Source organism: Oncorhynchus gorbuscha, unplaced genomic scaffold (assembly GCF_021184085.1).
Source record: "Oncorhynchus gorbuscha isolate QuinsamMale2020 ecotype Even-year unplaced genomic scaffold, OgorEven_v1.0 Un_scaffold_748, whole genome shotgun sequence".
Lineage (NCBI taxonomy): Eukaryota > Metazoa > Chordata > Actinopteri > Salmoniformes > Salmonidae > Oncorhynchus > Oncorhynchus gorbuscha.
Genome location: NW_025745791.1, coordinates 9,975 through 28,937, shown reverse-complemented (window position 1 = coordinate 28,937; position 18,963 = coordinate 9,975). Strand labels below are relative to the sequence as shown.

The following is an 18,963-nucleotide window of genomic DNA, read 5'->3' as shown; positions in this document are numbered from 1 at the left end:
TGAGAACACTGAGGAAGATGGTCCTCCCCTTCCTCCTCTGAGGAGCCGCCACCGATTAACAGTAACCGCATATTGTTTTGTTGTTAATTCTACAAAGTAATCAGTAATTTACACTAAAAAGTCATATCCAGAGTATTTAAATGATGGAGAATTAGCCTACATGAGAAGGGGCCACTTGGGGGACATTTTCGGGGTCCCTGTGTCTTCAGATTCACGGACACCCAAATATCACCTGAGTATATTTTAACATGGCCTGTGGATTAACCAGACACACCATTTCTCTTATTAGTAGTAATCATTTGCCATTGACCTTGAAACGTGTTATCATAATGGGGAACCATTAATTTGAAGAGCATATCAAGATATTATTTCTGAATCAAAAGGTATAACACAAGCTCTCTGGTAGGAGCTCAGCTCTTCGAATCCCCCCTGCCTAGTTTTGCAAGGGCTTATTCTGTGGGATTCAAGGCTGCAGATAGAAACAATTTGCAAAGCTGGTAAAATCCCCTATTCTGCAAGACAGAGAACAATGGCTCTTCTATTAACACTCCATTTCTGTCTGGATGTGCTGTGACATTGTGCCCTAACAAATCAGCCCACGGGGGAATCCCAATGTGGTCGTAGTATAAAACGTCTTCCTCTCCTTTCCTGCACCAGCACTGACTGGAAAAAGTGAAAGCAATCATGATATGGAGGCATTCAATACTTAGCTTTCACTTTCCACATGTTGACAGATCAGCCGAGAAAAGGAGACGAGGAAGCCTCTTTAGACTATTGGGACCAACTGCTGTCTGGTTGCCATGGTAGCGGACAGTCTTTCCAAGTGTTCTGTGTCTGAGATCCAGTAACCAATTGTAGTTCTTGCTCTGGCAGTTTCCTCCCATGGTACACATACATTAGAGAAAAAGACAGGCCCCTAAAATAGTCCCAATCCAATAACATAGACAAGCAACCAGGACGTTGAAACCGTTGGAGTAAAAACATGAATTAGAACTGAGATCACCTTTCAGTCCAGTAGCAGCTGGGGAGGCTTTCACCTAAACAAACCTACATGTACATAATACAACAATACAACCTCGTAGCCTGGTACACTGACTCAGTACCGGTACTACTTGTATAGAGCCTGTATATAGCCTCATTAATGTTATTTTATTGCGTTACTGTTACATTTTTATCAATTTGTTAATGTTCTTTCGTTTTAACTGCATTGTTTGGAAAAGGCTCATAGGTAAGCATTTCACGGTAAAGTCTACACTTGTTGTACTGAATTTGGCGCATGTGACAAATAACATTTGATTTGTGTTGTGTGGTTGGAGCCCTGTGTTCCAAGCTGTCAATTTTATCCCCTTGTTTTGTGTGTTCTCTAGAGTAGGTGTGCCTGCTCGGATCTCCCACATTTCCCAGCAGCAACCTTCCCTCCACTTGGATCGCTCCCCTTCAATCAGCTGTCACTCAAATCTCATTAGCATATCCATCACTGTTTTAAAGGGGGGAAAGGCCCATTGGAACAGGCTCCTGTTGGAGGTCTAGGTGGAGTCGTCATGATGGCTGATACCTAGTCTTTAGTCTTTTCCCCTCTTTGTGGTAGGCACTAGTAAAAGGGGCATGGTCTAACACAGGTTAAATAAGTGTATTGAATACCTATTCAATCCCTTCATCTGTTTGTGGTAATGAGGGAAAAGAGCACAGAAAAGGAAGCCATGCAAAAGCATTGAGATGCAACCCCATGTCTGAAAAGCTCCCCTGAAAGAGCATTGAGATGCACCCCATGTCCCTGAAGGAGGGGAGCACAGATGTGCTGCAGGCGAGAGTCTGTTGAATTAGATAAGAGAAGACAGACGAGACAGTTCTAAGTCATCAATGAGCTCTAATTTACTTCATTTCTCATGTAAAAATCAACCTGCTACACATGCAAAGTGTACTTTTATGAAGTACTTAATAGCACCCAGCTTTTCATTTTACGCAATCTACAGTAATGTAGCCTACACTTTTGACAGTATTTTGAAAATGTTGAAATGCTTTGAAATTATCTTTGTTGTGATGGTTTGTGAAATTTGAGAATATTTATTGATTTTGTCTCAATCTGTCTGAGAAGGGTCTCTTTACAGTATTTCAACATCAAGGTGTCCAGAGTTTTTTTTTCCATAAGTCAACTCTTAACAGATTCTCAGCTGTCAAAAACTCAAAGCTTTGATCTAAATCTTAGAGTAGTCAAACGGAACATCAAAGGTGGGCCGTTTTAGACTAAAAATAAAGATCAAAGCATAAAAAAACAAGTTGTTTCCATTTTAAATTGAATGTATTGGGATGCCAACTGCTTTACCCTTATTAGCTTCATATAGTATCATTGAGATGTGAGGCTAACACATTAGCACAGTATCATTGAGACGTGAGGCTAACTCATTAGCTTCATGGTATTACAGTACAGTATCATTGAGATGTGAGGCTAACTCATTAGCTTCATGGTATTACAGTACAGTATCATTGAGATGTGAGGCTAACTCATTAGCTTCATGGTATTGCAGTATCATTGAGATGTGAGGCTAACTCATTAGCTTCATGGTATTGCAGTATCATTGAGATGTGAGGCTAACTCATTAGCTTCATGGTATTACAGTACAGTATCATTGAGATGTGAGGCTAACTCATTAGCTTCATGGTATTACAGTATCATTGAGATGTGAGGCTAACTCATTAGCTTCATGGTATTACAGTACAGTATCATTGAGATGTGAGGCTAACTCATTAGCTTCATGGTATTACAGTATCATTGAGATGTGAGGCTAACTCATTAGCTTCATGGTATTACAGTACAGTATCATTGAGACGTGAGGCTAACTCATTAGCTTCATGGTATTACAGTACAGTATCATTGAGATGTGAGGCTAACTCATTAGCTTCATGGTATTGCAGTATCATTGAGATGTGAGGCTAACTCATTAGCTTCATGGTATTACAGTACAGTATCATTGAGACGTAAGGCTAACTCATTAGCTGCATGGTATTACAGTACAGTATCATTGAGATGTGAGGCTAACTCATTAGCTTCATGGTATTGCAGTATCATTGAGGTGTGAGGCTAACTCATTAGCTTCATGGTATTACAGTATCATTCAGATGTGAGGCTAACTCATTAGCTTCATGGTATTACAGTACAGTGTCATTGAGATGTGAGGCTAACTCATTAGCTTCATGTTATTACAGTATTTTATTTCACCTTTATTTAACCAGGTAGGCTAGTTGAGAACAAGTTCTCATTTGCAACTGCGACCTGGCCAAGATAAAAGCATAGCAGTGTGAACAAACAACACAGAGTTACACATGGAATAAACAATTAACAAGTCAATAACACAGTAGAAAAAAAATGGGCAGTCTATATACAATGTGTGCAAAAGGCATGAGGAGGTAGGCGAATAATACAGTTTTGCAGATTAACACTGGAGTGATAAATGATCAGGTCATGTACAGGTAGAGATATTGGTGTGCAAAAGAGCAGAAAAATAAATAAATAAAAACAGTATAAAAAAAGTATGGGAATGAGGTAGGTGAAAATGGGTGGGCTATTTTCCTATAGACTATGTACAGCTGCAGCGATCGGTTAGCTGCTCGGATAGCTGATGTTTGAAGTTGGTGAGGGAGATAAAAGTCTCCAACTTCAGCGATTTTTGCAATTCGTTCCAGTCACAGGCAGCAGAGTACTGGAACGAAAAGAGCGGCCAAATGATGTGTTGGCTTTAGGGATGATCAGTGAGATACACCTGCTAGAGCGCGTGCTACGGATGGGTGTTGCCATCGTGACCAGTGAACTGAGATAAGGCGGAGCTTTACCTAGCATGGACTTGTAGATGACCTGGAGCCAGTGGGTCTGGCGACGAATATGTAGTGAGGGCCAGCCGACTAGAGCATACAAGTCGCAGTGGTGGGTGGTATAAGGTGCTTTAGTGACAAAACGGATGGCACTGTGATAGACTGCATCCAGTTTGCTGAGTAGAGTGTTGGAAGCCATTTTGTAGATGACATCGCCAAGTCGAGGATCGGTAGGATAGTCAGTTTAACTAGGGTAAGCTTGGCAGCGTGAGTGAAGGAGGCTTTGTTGCGGAAAGAAAGCCGACTCTTGATTTGATTTTCGATTGGAGATGTTTGATGTGGGTCTGGAAGGAGAGTTTGCAGTCTAGCCAGACACCTAGGTACTTATAGATGTCCACATATTCAAGGTCGGAACCATCCAGGGTGGTGATGCTAGTCGGGCATGCGGGTGCAGGCAGCGATCGGTTGAAAAGCATGCATTTGGTTTTACTCGCATTTAAGAGCAGTTGGAGGCCACGGAAGGAGTGCTGTATGGCATTGAAGCTCGTTTGGAGGTTAGATAGCACAGTGTCCAATGACGGGCCGAAAGTATATAGAATGGTGTCGTCTGCGTAGAGGTGGATCAGGGAATCGCCCGCAGCAAGAGCAACATCATTGATATACACAGAGAAAGAGTCGGCCCGAGAATTGAACCCTGTGGCACCCCATAGAGACTGCCAGAGGACTGGACAGCATGCCCTCCGATTTGACACACTGAACTCTGTCTGCAAAGTAATTGGTGAACCAGGCAAGGCAGTCATCCGAAAAACCGAGGCTGTAGAGTCTGCCGATAAGAATATGGTGATTGACAGAGTCAAAGCCTTGGCGAGGTCGATGAAGACGGCTGCACAGTACTGTCTTTTATCGATGGCGGTTATGATATCGTTTAGTACCTTGAGTGTGGCTGAGGTGCACCCGTGACCGGCTCGGAAACCAGATTGCACAGCGGAGAAGGTACGGTGGGATTCGAGATGGTCAGTGACCTGTTTGTTGACTTGGCTTTCGAAGACCTTAGATAGGCAGGGCAGGATGGATATAGGTCTGTAACAGTTTGGGTCCAGGGTGTCTCCCCTTTGAAGAGAGGGATGACTGCGGCAGCTTTCAATCCTTGGGGATCTCAGACGATATGAAAGAGAGGTTGAACAGGCTGGTAATAGGGGTTGCGACAATGGCGGCAGATAGTTTCAGAAATAGCGGGTCCAGATTGTCAAGCCCAGCTGATTTGTACGGGTCCAGGTTTTGCAGCTCTTTCAGAACATCTGCTATCTGGATTTGGGTAAAGGAGAACCTGGAGAGGCTTGGGTGAGGAGCTACGGGGGCGGAGCTGTTGGCCGAGGTTGGAGTAGCCAGGCGGAAGGCATGGCCAGCCGTTGAGAAGTGTTTATTGAAGTTTTCGATAATCATGGATTTATCGGTGGAGACCGTGTTTCCTAGCCTCAGAGCAGTGGGCAGCTGGGAGGAGGTGCTCTTGTTCTCCATGGACTTCACAGTGTCCCAGAACTTTTGGAGTTGGAGCTACAGGATGCAAACTTCTGCCTGAAGAAGCTGGCCTTAGCTTTCCTGACTGACTGCGTGTATTGGTTCCTGACTTCCCTGAACAGTTGCATATCATGGGGGCTATTCGATGCTATTGCAGTCCGCCACAGGATGTTTTTGTGCTGGTCGAGGGCAGTCAGGTCTGGAGTGAACCAAGGGCTGTATCTGTTCTTGGTTCTGCATTTTTTGAACAGAGCATGCTTATCTAAAATGGTGAGGAAGTTACTTTTAAAGAATGACCATGCATCCTCAACTGACGGGATGAGGTCAATGTCCTTCCAGGATACCCGGGCCATGTCGATTAGAAAGGCCTGCTCACAGAAGTGTTTTAGGGAGCGTTTGACAGTGATGAGGGGTGGTCGTTTGACTGCGGCTCCGTGGCGGATACAGGCGATGAGGCAGTGATCGCTGAGATCCTGGTTGTATCATTGAGTATCATTGAGATGTGAGGCTAACTCATTAGCTTCATGGTATTACAGTACAGTGTCATTGAGATGTGAGGCTAACTCATTAGCTTCATGGTATTACAGTATTACAGTATCATTGAGATGTGAGGCTAACTCATTAGCTTCATGGTATTACAGTACAGTATCATTGAGATGTGAGGCTAACTCATTAGCTTCATGGTATTGCAGTATCATTGAGATGTGAGGCTAACTCATTAGCTTCATGGTATTACAGCATCATTGAGATGTGAGGCTAACTCAATTAGCTTCATGATATTACAGCATCATTGAGATGTGAGGCTAACTCATTAGCTTCATGGTATTACAGTATCATTGAGATGTGAGGCTAACTCATTAGCTTCATGGTATTACAGTATCATTGAGATGTGAGGCTAACTCATTAGCTTCATGGTATTGCAGTATCATTGAGATGTGAGGCTAACTCATTAGCTTCATGGTATTACAGCATCATTGAGATGAGGCTAACTCATTAGCTTCATGGTATTACAGCATTATCATTGAGATGTGAGGCTAACTCATTAGCTTCATGGTATTACAGTATCATTGAGATGTGAGGCTAACTCATTAGCTTCATGGTATTACAGTATCATTGAGATGTGAGGCTAACTCATTAGCTTCATGGTATTGCAGTATCATTGAGATGTGAGGCTAACTCATTAGCTTCATGGTATTACAGCATCATTGAGATGAGGCTAACTCAATTAGCTTCATGATATTACAGCATCATTGAGATGTGAGGCTAACTCATTAGCTTCATGGTATTACTGTAACGACGTTAGTCTGTTGAAGAAAGAGAGTCGGACCGAAATGCAGTGTGTTGGTTACTCATGACTTTAATGAAAGAAACGCGGTACATGAAATAACTGATACTAAATACAAAAAACAACAAAACGGAACGTGAAACTAATTACAGCCTATCTGGTGACTACAACACAGAGACAGGAACAATCACCCACGAAATACAAAGCGAAACTATGGCTGCCTAAATACGGTTCCCAATCCAAGACAACGAGAATCACCTGACTCTAATTGAGAATCACCTCAGGCAGCCAAGCCTATACCGCACCCCTAATCAGCCGCGATCCCAAATACTACAAACCCCAATACGAAAAACAACATATAAACCCATGTCACACCCTGGCCTACCCAAACATATAACAAAAACACAAAATACAATGACCAAGGCGTGACAATTACAGTATCATTGAGATGTGAGGCTAACTCATTAGCTTCATGGTATTACAGTATCATTGAGATGTGAGGCTAACTCATTAGCTTCATGGTATTACAGTATCATTGAGATGTGAGGCTAACTCATTAGCTTCATGGTATTACAGTATCATTGAGATGTGAGGCTAACTCATTAGCTTCATGGTATTACAGTATCATTGAGATGTGAGGCTAACTCATTAGCTTCATGGTATTACAGTATCATTGAGATGTGAGGCTTACCCAACCTGACTTATTGGTTACACTTCATGTGTCAGTACCTTTGACAGACCTTTTGATTTATTTAGATGGGATTCATTTTAACAACTGTCTCTAAGTATTATTTGGTCCAATAATTTGAGTAATTTGGTAAAGGAATTTTGAAGCAGGAAAGTATCAATTAGAAGTATCAACCTCTTTTAATACCCTGGTTTTCACTGATAGGCATTAACATCTACAGTGTTGATGCCCAGCATAGCAGAATTGCTGCCTGTAAAATCAATATTTTTCTTGACTTGAAGGTCAGTCACTATGTTACCAATTTGTGTGGAAGGGGAAGAGAAATAACAACATCCAACATGTTGTTTGCGTTTTGTTTTCCGACAAGTGGAAATGTGGAAATATGTTGCGTGCTGACGGTGTTCCCATTTCTCTGTTACAAAGTCAAAGAAAATACTTCATACTTCATGTGTTGTGAATGATTGAAAACATGTAGTGAATGATTGACAACTATCCTTATTTGCACAGCTGACACAATAGGCCAAGTTGTCTCATCTATAGTATGTTGTGTAAGGTTGTTTGCTATAGTTAGTTTGGAATATTTTGCCTTGAATAGTTTTCTTTGAATAGATAGCCTTGAATATTAAACATTGAATAGCTGGCCTTGAATAGTTAGCATTGAATCGGAGGCCTTGAATAGTTAGCCTTGAATAGTCACTGGTCATATTAACAACACCCACCCGTAGCACGCCTACAGGAATATCTCACTGGTCAACGCCAAAGCAAACATCCCCTTTGACCGTCTTTCCTTTCAGTTCTCTGCTGCCAATGACTGGAAAGAATTGCAAAAATCGCTGAAGTTGGAGACTTCTATCTCCCTCACTAACTTTAAGCATCAGCTATCTGAGCAGCTTACCGATCGATGCACAGCTCATCTGTAAATTGCCCATCTGTAAATAACCCATCTGTAAATAGCCCATCTGTAAATAGCCCATCTGTAAATAGCCCATCTGTAAACAACCCATCTGTAAATAGCCCATCTGTAAATAGCCCATCTGTAAATAGCCCATCCAATCTACCTGCCTCATCCCCCATATTGTTTTTATTTACTTTTTTTCTCTTTGTACACCAGTATTTCTACTTGCACATCATCATCTGCACATCTATTACTCCAGTGTTAATTTGCTAAGTTGTAATTACTTTGCTACTTTGGCCTATTTATTGCCGTACCTCCTCACGCCATTTGCATCACACTGTATATAGACTTTTTCTATTGTGTTATTAACTGTACGTTTGTTTATTCCATGTGTAACTCTGTGGTGTTGTTTGTGTCACACTGCTTTGCTTTATCTTAGCCAGGTCGCAGTTGTAAATGAGAACTTGTTCTCAACTGGCCTACCTGGTTAAATAAAGATGAAATGAAAAAAAAATAGTTAGCCTTGAATATTAAGCCTTGAATAGTTAGCATTGAATATTAAGCCTTGAATAGTTAGCATTGAATATTATGAATAGTTAGCATTGAATATTAAGCCTTGAATAGTTAGCATTGAATAGTTAGCCTTGAATAGTTAGCATTGAATATTAAGCCTTGAATAGTTAGCATTGAATAGTTAGCCTTGAATATTAAGCCTTGAATAGTTAGCATTGAATAGTTAGCTTTGAATATTAAGCCTTGAATAGTTAGCATTGAATAGTTAGCCTTGAATATTAAGCCTTGAATAGTTAGCATTGAATAGTTAGCCTTGAATATTAAGCCTTGAATAGTTGGCATTGAATAGTTAGCCTTGAATACTTAACCTTGAAAAATTAGACTCATAGGTCATAGAATAGTATTATAAATGGCATATATATATATATATTTGGATTTATTAAGGATCCCCAATAGCTGCTGCCAAGACAGCAGCTACTCTTCCTGGGGTCCAGCAAAATTAAGGGAATTATACAATTTAAAAAAGCATTACAATACATCCACAACACATTAAGTGTGTGCCCTCAGGCCACTACTCTACTACCACATATCTACAATACACAATTGTGTTATCGTGTGTGTGTGTGCATGTGTCTGTGCCTGTTTGTGTTTCTTCACAGTCCCCGCTGTTCCATAAGGTGTATTTTTTATCTCTTTTTTAAATAAAAATGTACCGCTTGGATGAGTTACTTGATGTGGAATAGAGTTCCATGTAGTCATGGTTCTATGTGGTTCTGTATAGACAGGGAATGTGTAGACATTCACAGTGTAAGTGGACCACTCCCTGTGATAACCAGCTTCCTTGCTCAGCTGCATCTTACAGGAGAGAGAGGGGGGGGACGGATGGTAGAGAGAAAAATGTGTCGGAATGTGATGAGAACGAGAGGTCCAGAGAGGAAAGGGCTAGCAGTCCTACAACTGCAGGAGAGAGGAAGACGAGGAAGGTCCACTGTGCTTCCTCCCAAGGTCATTATTAAGAGGACATGGAGAGAGGGATGGAGAGACAGGGAGAGATGGATGGAGAGACAGGGAGAGAGGAATGGAGAGACAGGGAGAGAGGTAGGTGGAGGCAGGGAGAGAGGGATGGAGGAACAGGTTCTATGTGGTTCTGTATAGACAGGGAATGTATAGACATTCACAGTGCAAGTGGACCACTCCCTGTGATAACCAGCTTCCTTGCTCAGCTGCATCTACCAGGAGAGAGAGGGGGGGACGGATGGTAGAGAGAAAAATGTGTCAGAATGGGATGAGAACGAGAGGTCGAGAGGAAAGGGCTAGCAGTCCTACAACTGCAGGAGAGAGGATGAAGAGTGAAGGTCCACTGTGCTTCCTCCCAAGGTCATTATTAAGAGGACATGGAGAGAGTGATGGAGAGACAGGGAGTGAGAGATGGAGAATCAGGGAGAGAGAGAGATGGAGAAACAGGGAGAGAGGGAGGTGGAGAGATGGAGGTGGAGACAGGGAGAGAGGGATGGAGAGACAGGGAGAGAGAGATGGAGAAACAGGGAGAGAGGGATGGAGAGACAGGGAGAGAGGGATGGAAAGACAAGGAGAGAGGGATGAGAGACAGGGAGAGAGGGATGGAGAGACAGGGAGAGAGGGATGGAAAGACAGGGAGAGAGGGATGGAAAGACAGGGAGAGAGGGATGGAAAGACAGGGAGAGAGGGAGGTAGAGACAGGGGGAGAGGGATGGAGAGACAGGGAGAGAGGGAGGTAGAGACAGGGAGAGAGGGATGGAGAGACAGGGAGAGAGGGAGGTGGAGACAGGGAGAGAGGAGGTGGAAACAGGGAGAGAGGCAGGGGGGAGATGGAAAGACAGGGAGGAAGGGATGGTGGACAGGGAGAGGGAGGTAGAGAGGGATGGGAGGGAGAGAGGGAGGTAGAGACAGGGAGAGGAGGTAGAGACAGGGAGAGAGGGATGGAGAGACAGGGAGAGAGGGAGGAGGAGACAGGGAGAGAGGGAGGTAGAGACAGGGGAGAGAGGGATGGAGAGACAGGGGGAGGGAGGTAGAGAGGAAAACAGGAGATGGAGAGACAGAGGAGAGAGATGGAGAGATGGACAGGGAGAGAGAGATGAAAACAGGAAGAGAGGCAGGGAGAGAGATGGAGATGGACACAGAGAGAGAGGGAGGTGGAGATGGAAACAGAGAGAGAGGGAGGTGGAGAGAGAGGTTGAATTTCCTGTTTTTATGGGTTGAATTTCCTCCAAAGTGGAAAGAAATGAGATCATGCACTAAACTCCAATACAAACATGCAAAGTGATTTGAGACAGAAAGCAACATTGGTAATGGGTTCTCTTGTCATTTTAATTTTAAGAGTTATTTCAATTACCTTGTTTGATTTATTTCTGCCCCATATAAAATAACAAATAAAAATACAAACTTTTGCAAGTGAATCCCGGATTACATAATACAGTAAAATATCCTGTAACCATTCTCTCTGTAATGTATTTTCACAGGAAGCCAAAACATCAAATAAGGCTGCATGACTTTAGGTTAGGATACAACTAAAGCACCAAAGCACAGCAATGCCTTTCATCCACACGTCCATGTTATTGTCTGGACATGCAGTGGGCGATACAGGCTGCGTTTATACAGGCAGCCCAATTCTGATCTTATGCCCAGTTGGTCAAAAGAGCAATTCTTAGCAAAAGATCAGAATTGTTCTGCCTGCGTAAACGCAGCCTTCGTCATGTGTTAGTTGTTATTCCAGACCCCTTTGACTCATTGTGTTTGGCATTTCATCACAGTTCAAAATGACGTCACAGCATTTACATTCAAGTGCTTTTATCAGTTGAAATATCAAAATGTCTCCTTCATCCTTTTTTATTTTCCTCGGCTGGTAGACTGATGTCCTGTCTGGGCTCGATAAAGACCAGCCGTTTCGTCTATCAGATATCTAATAGACGTTTGATTGTGTGGCATATTCCAAACCCTCAATTAGCATCAGTGAGATTTCACAGTCATGAACCCAATACATTCATGAACCCAAGGTTCAATTCTCATCTATATTGTGTGGCATATTCCAAACCCTCATTTAGGTTGGGTGGAGGTCTGTGAATGCTTTTAAACCAACCTGATCTATCCATTCACAAGCCACAATAATACTGTATGGTGAAAGGTTGAAACATGTTCTTGCAGTTTGAAACCAACAAAGTAGATTTAGTTGTATTACAGGAGTTGTGTATACTGTCACTAGACAACCCTTTGGAAAATGTGAATTTAGATTGGAGGAGAAATGTAGAAGACAGTTAGACCTACTGGGTCGCTGGTCCTGCTAAAAGAACAGTCCCAACTGTTCTAATGGCAGTACTTTCTCTCCGTCTGGCATTTGTTAGGTGTCATTTGTGTTACCACACTGCTACCAGCAGAATCCCTCTCCTCCTACTGTCACGTCTGTTTTGTTAATCGTACAACTATGTGACACAAGTTGCGCAAAGAGAGATACTTCCGCCGAACAATTGAAGCACTCTTGAAAAACCATTATGTGTTGCAGGGAATGAGCTCCCTCACTTCTCATCTGTGTGAGTTCAAGCTGTTTATATGCTGATTCAGTACCACTACCACTTATCAGCAGTGACGACATGCAGGCTCTCTGGCAGGAGACTGTTTCTGTTCCACTTGATACTTCCATTCATACTCTACAACCTGGACATCTTTGTACAACTCTCTACTGTACACTCATCATTTTGCTCCTCTCGCTGGGGGAAACCCGGTCGAGGTAGAGCTGTGGTACTGATCTAGTGCGTAGTACTACTGGCGTCTTATACTTTCATTAAACTGTAATTTCTCAGAAATACCTGAAAAACAGATGTCTGTAGATCAAAGTGAAATACTTCCTAGAGTATTTATCTTTTGGAGAATGCATCGGAGACCACAGAAATGTTTAATAAGAATGGTTAGCTTACTACTTCATAAACCATGAAATCTTACTGTACTGCCCAGTGGTTAAATATGATGTCAACCGCAGCCATTCTTGGAAGCCAAATGCAGAATGTGCCATAGAACTAGAATCCATAGAACAAGCCTCCCTATTCAAGTCAATGATGGCATAATGGGTGGATTCAATTTCTATGGAATTTGCCACATAGTTTTGGTTACTGCGGTGACCGTGTTCCTAAAATGGAACCTTTGATCATTCGTTTATGTCCAGGAATCTTTTCCTGGAGAAATGTACAGTCTAGTGAACATGTTTAGTCCCTGGAGATATGTACAGTCTAGTTAACATGTTTAGTCCCTGGAGAAATGTACAGTCTAGTGAACATGTTTAGTATCTGTCCCTGGAGAAATGTACAGTCTAGTGAACATGTTTAGTATCTGTCCCTGGAGAAATGTACAGTCTAGTGAACATGTTTAGTATCTGTCCCTGGAGAAATGTACAGTCTAGTGAACATGTTTAGTATCTGTCCCTGGAGAAATGTACAGTCTAGTGAACATGTTTAGTATCTGTCCCTGGAGATATGTACAGACTATACAGTCTAGTGAACATGTTTAGTCCCTGGAGAAATGTACAGTCTAGTGAACATGTTTAGTATCTGTCCCTGGAGAAATGTACAGTCTAGTGAACATGTTTAGTATCTGTCCCTGGAGAAATGTACAGTCTAGTGAACATGTTTAGTATCTGTCCCTGGAGAAATGTACAGTCTAGTGAACATGTTTAGTATCTGTCCCTGGAGAAATGTACAGTCTAGTGAACATGTTTAGTATCTGTCCCTGGAGAAATGTACAGTCTAGTTAACATGTTTAGTATCTGTCCCTGGAGAAATGTACAGTCTAGTGAACATGTTTAGTATCTGTCCCTGGAGAAATGTACAGTCTAGTGAACATGTTTAGTATCTGTCCCTGGAGAAATGTACAGTCTAGTGAACATGTTTAGTCCCTGGAGAAATGTACAGTCTAGTGAACATGTTTAGTATCTGTCCCTGGAGAAATGTACAGTCTAGTTAACATGTTTAGTATCTGTCCCTGGAGAAATGTACAGTCTAGTGAACATGTTTAGTCCCTGGAGAAATGTACAGTCTAGTTAACATGTTTAGTATCTGTCCCTGGAGAAATGTACAGTCTTGTAAACATGTTTAGTCCCTGGAGAAATGTACAGTCTAGTTAACATGTTTAGTCCCTGGAGAAATGTACAGTCTTGTATACATGTTTAGTATCTGTCCCTGGAGAAATGTACAGTCGTGTAAACATGTTTAGTATCTGTCCCTGGAGAAATGTACAGTCTAGTTAACATGTTTAGTCCCTGGATAAATGTACAGTCTTGTAAACATGTTTAGTATCTGTCCCTGGAGAAATGTACAGTCTAGTGAACATGTTTAGTATCTGTCCCTGGAGAAATGTACAGTCTAGTGAACATGTTTAGTATCTGTCCCTGGAGAAATGTACAGTCTAGTGAACATGTTTAGTCCCTGGAGAAATGTACAGTCTTGTAAACATGTTTAGTATCTGTCCCTGGAGAAATGTACAGTCTAGTGAACATGTTTAGTATCTGTCCCTGGAGAAATGTACAGTCTAGTTAACATGTTTAGTATCTGGAGAAATGTACAGTCTAGTTAACATGTTTAGTATCTGGAGAAATGTACAGTCTAGTTAACATGTTTAGTATCTGGAGAAATGTACAGTCTAGTTAACATGTTTAGTATCTGTCCCTGGAGAAATGTACAGTCTAGTTAACATGTTTAGTATCTGTCCCTGGAGAAATGTACAGTCTAGTGAACATGTTTAGTATCTGTCCCTGGAGAAATGTACAGTCTAGTGAACATGTTTATTATCTGTCCCTGGAGAAATGTACAGTCTAGTGAACATGTTTAGTATCTGTCCCTGGAGAAATGTACAGTCTAGCGAAACCACAATGTTTGGTTAGTTACTGTGTGTTCAGTATGTATATATGCCTACATTACTTGCATACAAGTGAGCCTCCCTGTAGCATGTATTTCATCAGATGTCTTTGGACTTGGGAACTTTTCTTTCACCATGCATTTTGGGTAAAACAAACAGTATTTCTGATTGACTTTTGAGTTTGTAGATTCTTGTTGCACTGTGCAGACAGCCTTTCTTCCTCTCGGTCACTGTGGGCTTTAGCCAGGAGTCAGTGAAATGGTTTGAGGACAGTGACATTTACCCTGTCCTTTAGGGACATTTAGCAACATTAGCGCATATTGATGGATGGTACTGATTTTTAGCTTGACTGTCAAGTAAAGTCCTCTCAATAAAGAGAATGTCCAGAGAGCTATTATTCTAACTTAGCATGGCTTCTTCACAGAGCACATCCCACAGACATGGATGAGCCTCAAATTGTATGATCGATGTGGGAACCAGAGCTTGAAGGCTTTTGCAAGTTAAAACGCCCCTGAGTCTAAAGCAAATAAGGGTTTAAACAGTATCTCTCTCTCCGTTTATCACTTCTCTGCAGCAATCTCCGTTGTATATCACTCCAAGGTCGATAGCTCGCCAGCCAGCCGCATGGTAGTGTTGTGTTTAGTTGCAGGCAGCACACTTGTTTATTCACACCATTTAATCCATTGAATTAAAGCACATTTCGGTAAACTATTTCTCATTCCAACTACTTGTCACAGGGAGATTGACAGGTGACTCAAGGTGCTTCTAACATCTGGAACAGTAACTGACAGACCCTGGAGCCCACAAGGCAGCCCATTTCTCCCTCGGCCAGCAGATGAAGAGTTCATAAAGCCAGGATAAAGAATGTATCTGTCCCTCACGGTTGGATGGACAGTAGTTCTTTGGGGTTTACAGAAGACTTACAGTCCTATGTCGATAGAGCAGCAGTTGGTGTTTAGGACCGTGACACACAGATAAGAGAAGAGTAACAGAGAAGAGTAACCTGCAATCGGAATAGACAGAGAGTCTAGAGTACAAGGTCCTCCAGGCAATTGTACAGAACAATATGTTGTGTTCCATACAAGCCTGGCATAATTCTCTTTCACATTGGAAGTAGGTATCTCTCCATAATTTGTCAATTAAACTGACATTTGTTTATGGCTGTAAATATTTTGTCTGTTTCATTTAGTTGATTGAGGTTTATGAGAGAGCCTAATCGGAAGTGAAAAGGACTAATTTGAGCTTTGTCATTTATTGCATTAAAAAAACAATTAAAGCTGTAATTCAGATGTGTCCTCTGTGAGCGGCGTAGTTACTAAACATCACAGGAATAGTTTGAAGAAGATGTTTTGTTGTGAAAGGAAATCTGAGGTTTTCTGTTCACCTTCTGGTATTTCACCTGATATTTATACCACTTGTCTAACCCAGAGCCTTTAGTCCAAATCTGAGGCGGATGTAACCCTGTGACATCATCTTTTGGGCAAGAGTTATGTTTTTTGTCTGTTGTGTGGCTAAAGTATTGTTTGTTAAATAAACACAAATGTTTTTTATATCAATAATACTTCAGGAGATAAGCGTCAAACCTGACAAAATAATATATTTAAAAAAATTAGTTTATACATGTAGTTCTCCTTTAAATGGACCAACCATCCCTCTTCTTTCTGTCTCCGCAGGTAAGCAGTAGAATGGTGTCTGGGGAGGCAGGTGGGCACAGCTACCTGGTGGCCTGCTGGCAGCCCATCCTGGTCCTAATGCTGGGCACTGTCCTCTCCGGCTCCACCACCGGCTGCCCGTCCCGCTGTGAGTGTAATGCTCAGGAACGTTCCGTGGTGTGCCATCGACGGAGGCTGGCCTCGTTTCCCGAGGGCATCCCCATCGAGACGAAACTACTGGACCTCAGCAAGAACCGTCTGAAAAGCCTGGGGCCTGAGGAGTTCATCAACTACCCACAGCTGGAGGAGCTGCAGCTCAATGAGAACAATATCTCTTCCATGGAGCCCGGGGCTTTTAGCAACCTTGTCGGCTTGCGAACTCTGGGGCTGCGCAACAACCAGCTTAAGCTAATCCAGTTGGGAGTGTTCACAGGCCTCAGCAACCTCACCCAGCTGGACATTAGCGAGAACAGAATTGTCATCCTGCTGGACTACATGTTCCAGGAGCTGTACAATCTGAAGGCTCTGGAAGTCGGCGATAACGACCTGGTCTTCATCTCTCACCGAGCGTTCCACGGCCTCAGCAGCCTGGAACAGCTGACCATGGAGCGGTGCAACCTGACCTCGGTGCCCACTGAGGCCCTGAGCCATCTGCACAACCTGCTGTCGCTGCGACTACGCCACCTCACCGTCAATGCCGTCAGGGATTACTCCTTCAAGAGGCTTGAACGCCTGAGGGTGTTAGAGATCTCCTACTGGCCCTACCTGGACACCATGACTTCCAAATGCCTGTACGGCCTCAACATCACCTCCCTGACCATCACAAACTGTAACCTCACCGCCATCCCTTACCAGGCCATCCGACACCTTGGGCACCTTCTCTTTCTCAACTTGTCTTTTAATCCCATTCACACAGTGGAGGGGAACAAGCTGCACAATCTAATGAGGCTCCAGGCCTTCCACTTGGTAGGAGGGAGATTAGCCACAATCGAGCCCTACTCCTTCCGGGGCTTGAACCATCTCCGAGTCCTCAACGTATCCAGCAATAGCCTGAGCACCCTGGAGGAATCTGTGTTTCACTCCGTGGGGAACCTGGAGACCCTGGCACTGTACGGGAACCCACTGGCCTGCGACTGCCGACTGCTCTGGGTCTTCCGTCGCCGCTGGAGGCTCAACTTCAACCGGCAGCAGCCCTCCTGCTCTTTGCCCGAGGCCGTGCAGGGCAAGGAGTTCAAAGATTTCCCCGACATCCTCCCCTCCGATTCCTTCACCTGCCAGAAGTCCAGGATACAAGACCACAAGGCACTGCAGAGGCACGTAGACGAGGGCACAACGGTCCATTACACATGCCAGGCAGACGGCGACCCAGCCCCCGTGATTATGTGGCTGTCCCCCAAGAAGCAGTTCATCACCACCAAGTCAGTGGGGCGTCTCAGTGTGTCCCCCGAGGGCACGCTAGAGGTGCGCTACGCCCAGATCCAGGACAACGGTACCTACCTGTGCATCGCCAGCAACGCCGCAGGGAATGACACCAAGCCTGCCCACCTGCATGTGCACAGCTACTCGCCCAACTGGCCGCACCAGCCCAACAAGACGTTTGCTTTCATCTCCAACCAGCCCAGCGAGGACGGGGCCAACGGGACCCTGGCCCAGGTTCCCTTCCCATTCGACGTGAAGACTCTGATCATCGCCACCACCATGGGATTTATCTCGTTCCTCGGCGTCGTCCTCTTCTGTCTCGTCATCCTCTTCCTCTGGAGCAGAGGAAAAGGCAACGTCAAGCCAAACATAGAGATTGAGTATGTGCCGCGTAAGGCGGAGGCAGGTGAGAGTAGTCCAACCGGCGATGCGCCACGTAAATTCAACATGAAAATGATGTGAGACTCAAGCTTACTGACTTCAAAATGAGGGTGGACACACTATATTCTCTTTAAATATATGTGAAATTTATGAGAGATAGACATCTTGATACTATACCCAAGACTGTTTTACCTTCAGGGACTGAATCTTAAACAGCGAGTGTTGGATTTAAAAGTATTCAAATCTCTGTGCGTTTTTATGGGCAATAGTCATAAAGAAAATACGCCAGTCATGTTTTATGCTCCTTTCAACCTGAAAAGGGAGATTGTCTTTATCTGGTCTTTTGATTGTTTTATTTTCTCCGTGTCTTGTCCTTCTTACCATGTACAATGAGAAAAGGAATGGTCGCAATACCACTTAAAGGGGTAGTTCACAAAAATACTGAAATTGACAGCAGCAACGGTAAGAGGAATATCATGTCAATTTGTTTGAACTATACCTTTAATGGTTATGGGTTTTGAGCATATTACTGTATTATGAGCAGGCGCAATTCAAGCAATGTACGTACAGTGCATTCGGAAAGTATTCAGACCCCCTTGACTTTTTCCAAATGTTGTTACGTTACGGCCTTATTCTAAAATGGATTAAATCGTTTTTTAAAAACTCATCAATGTACACACAACACCCGATAATAACAAAGCAAAAACAGGTTTTCAGACCCTTTACTCAGTAAACACCGGTATTTGGGGAGTTTTTCCCATTCATTCATGATGCTGCCACCACCATGCTTCACCGTCGGGATGGTGCCATGTTTCCTCCACACGTGACGCTTGCCATTCAGGCCAAAGAGAGTGTTTAGGTGCCTTTGGCAAACTACAAGCCGGCTGTCATGTGCCTTTTACTGAGGAGTGACTTCCGTCGGGCCACC

At 43.3% G+C, this 18,963-nt stretch overlaps 1 protein-coding gene across 3 annotated transcripts in view; it reads left to right on the top strand.

The window, feature by feature from the left end:
- The window catches only part of LOC124020020 (leucine-rich repeat and immunoglobulin-like domain-containing nogo receptor-interacting protein 1-B), a 36,346-nt gene extending 17,627 nt beyond the window's left edge, over positions 1-18,719 (top strand). For 2 of the 3 annotated variants that reach the window (XM_046335440.1, XM_046335442.1), the window contains exon 2: positions 16,257-18,719. In XM_046335440.1, the coding sequence (XP_046191396.1) occupies positions 16,257-18,116 (1,860 nt within the window). In that variant the 3' untranslated portion in view covers positions 18,117-18,719. Of the gene's footprint in view, positions 1-15,167; positions 15,697-16,256 lie in introns of those variants that run through there. The other variant, XM_046335443.1, reaches the window with a different exon arrangement.
- The last annotated feature ends 244 nt before the right edge of the window (positions 18,720-18,963 follow it).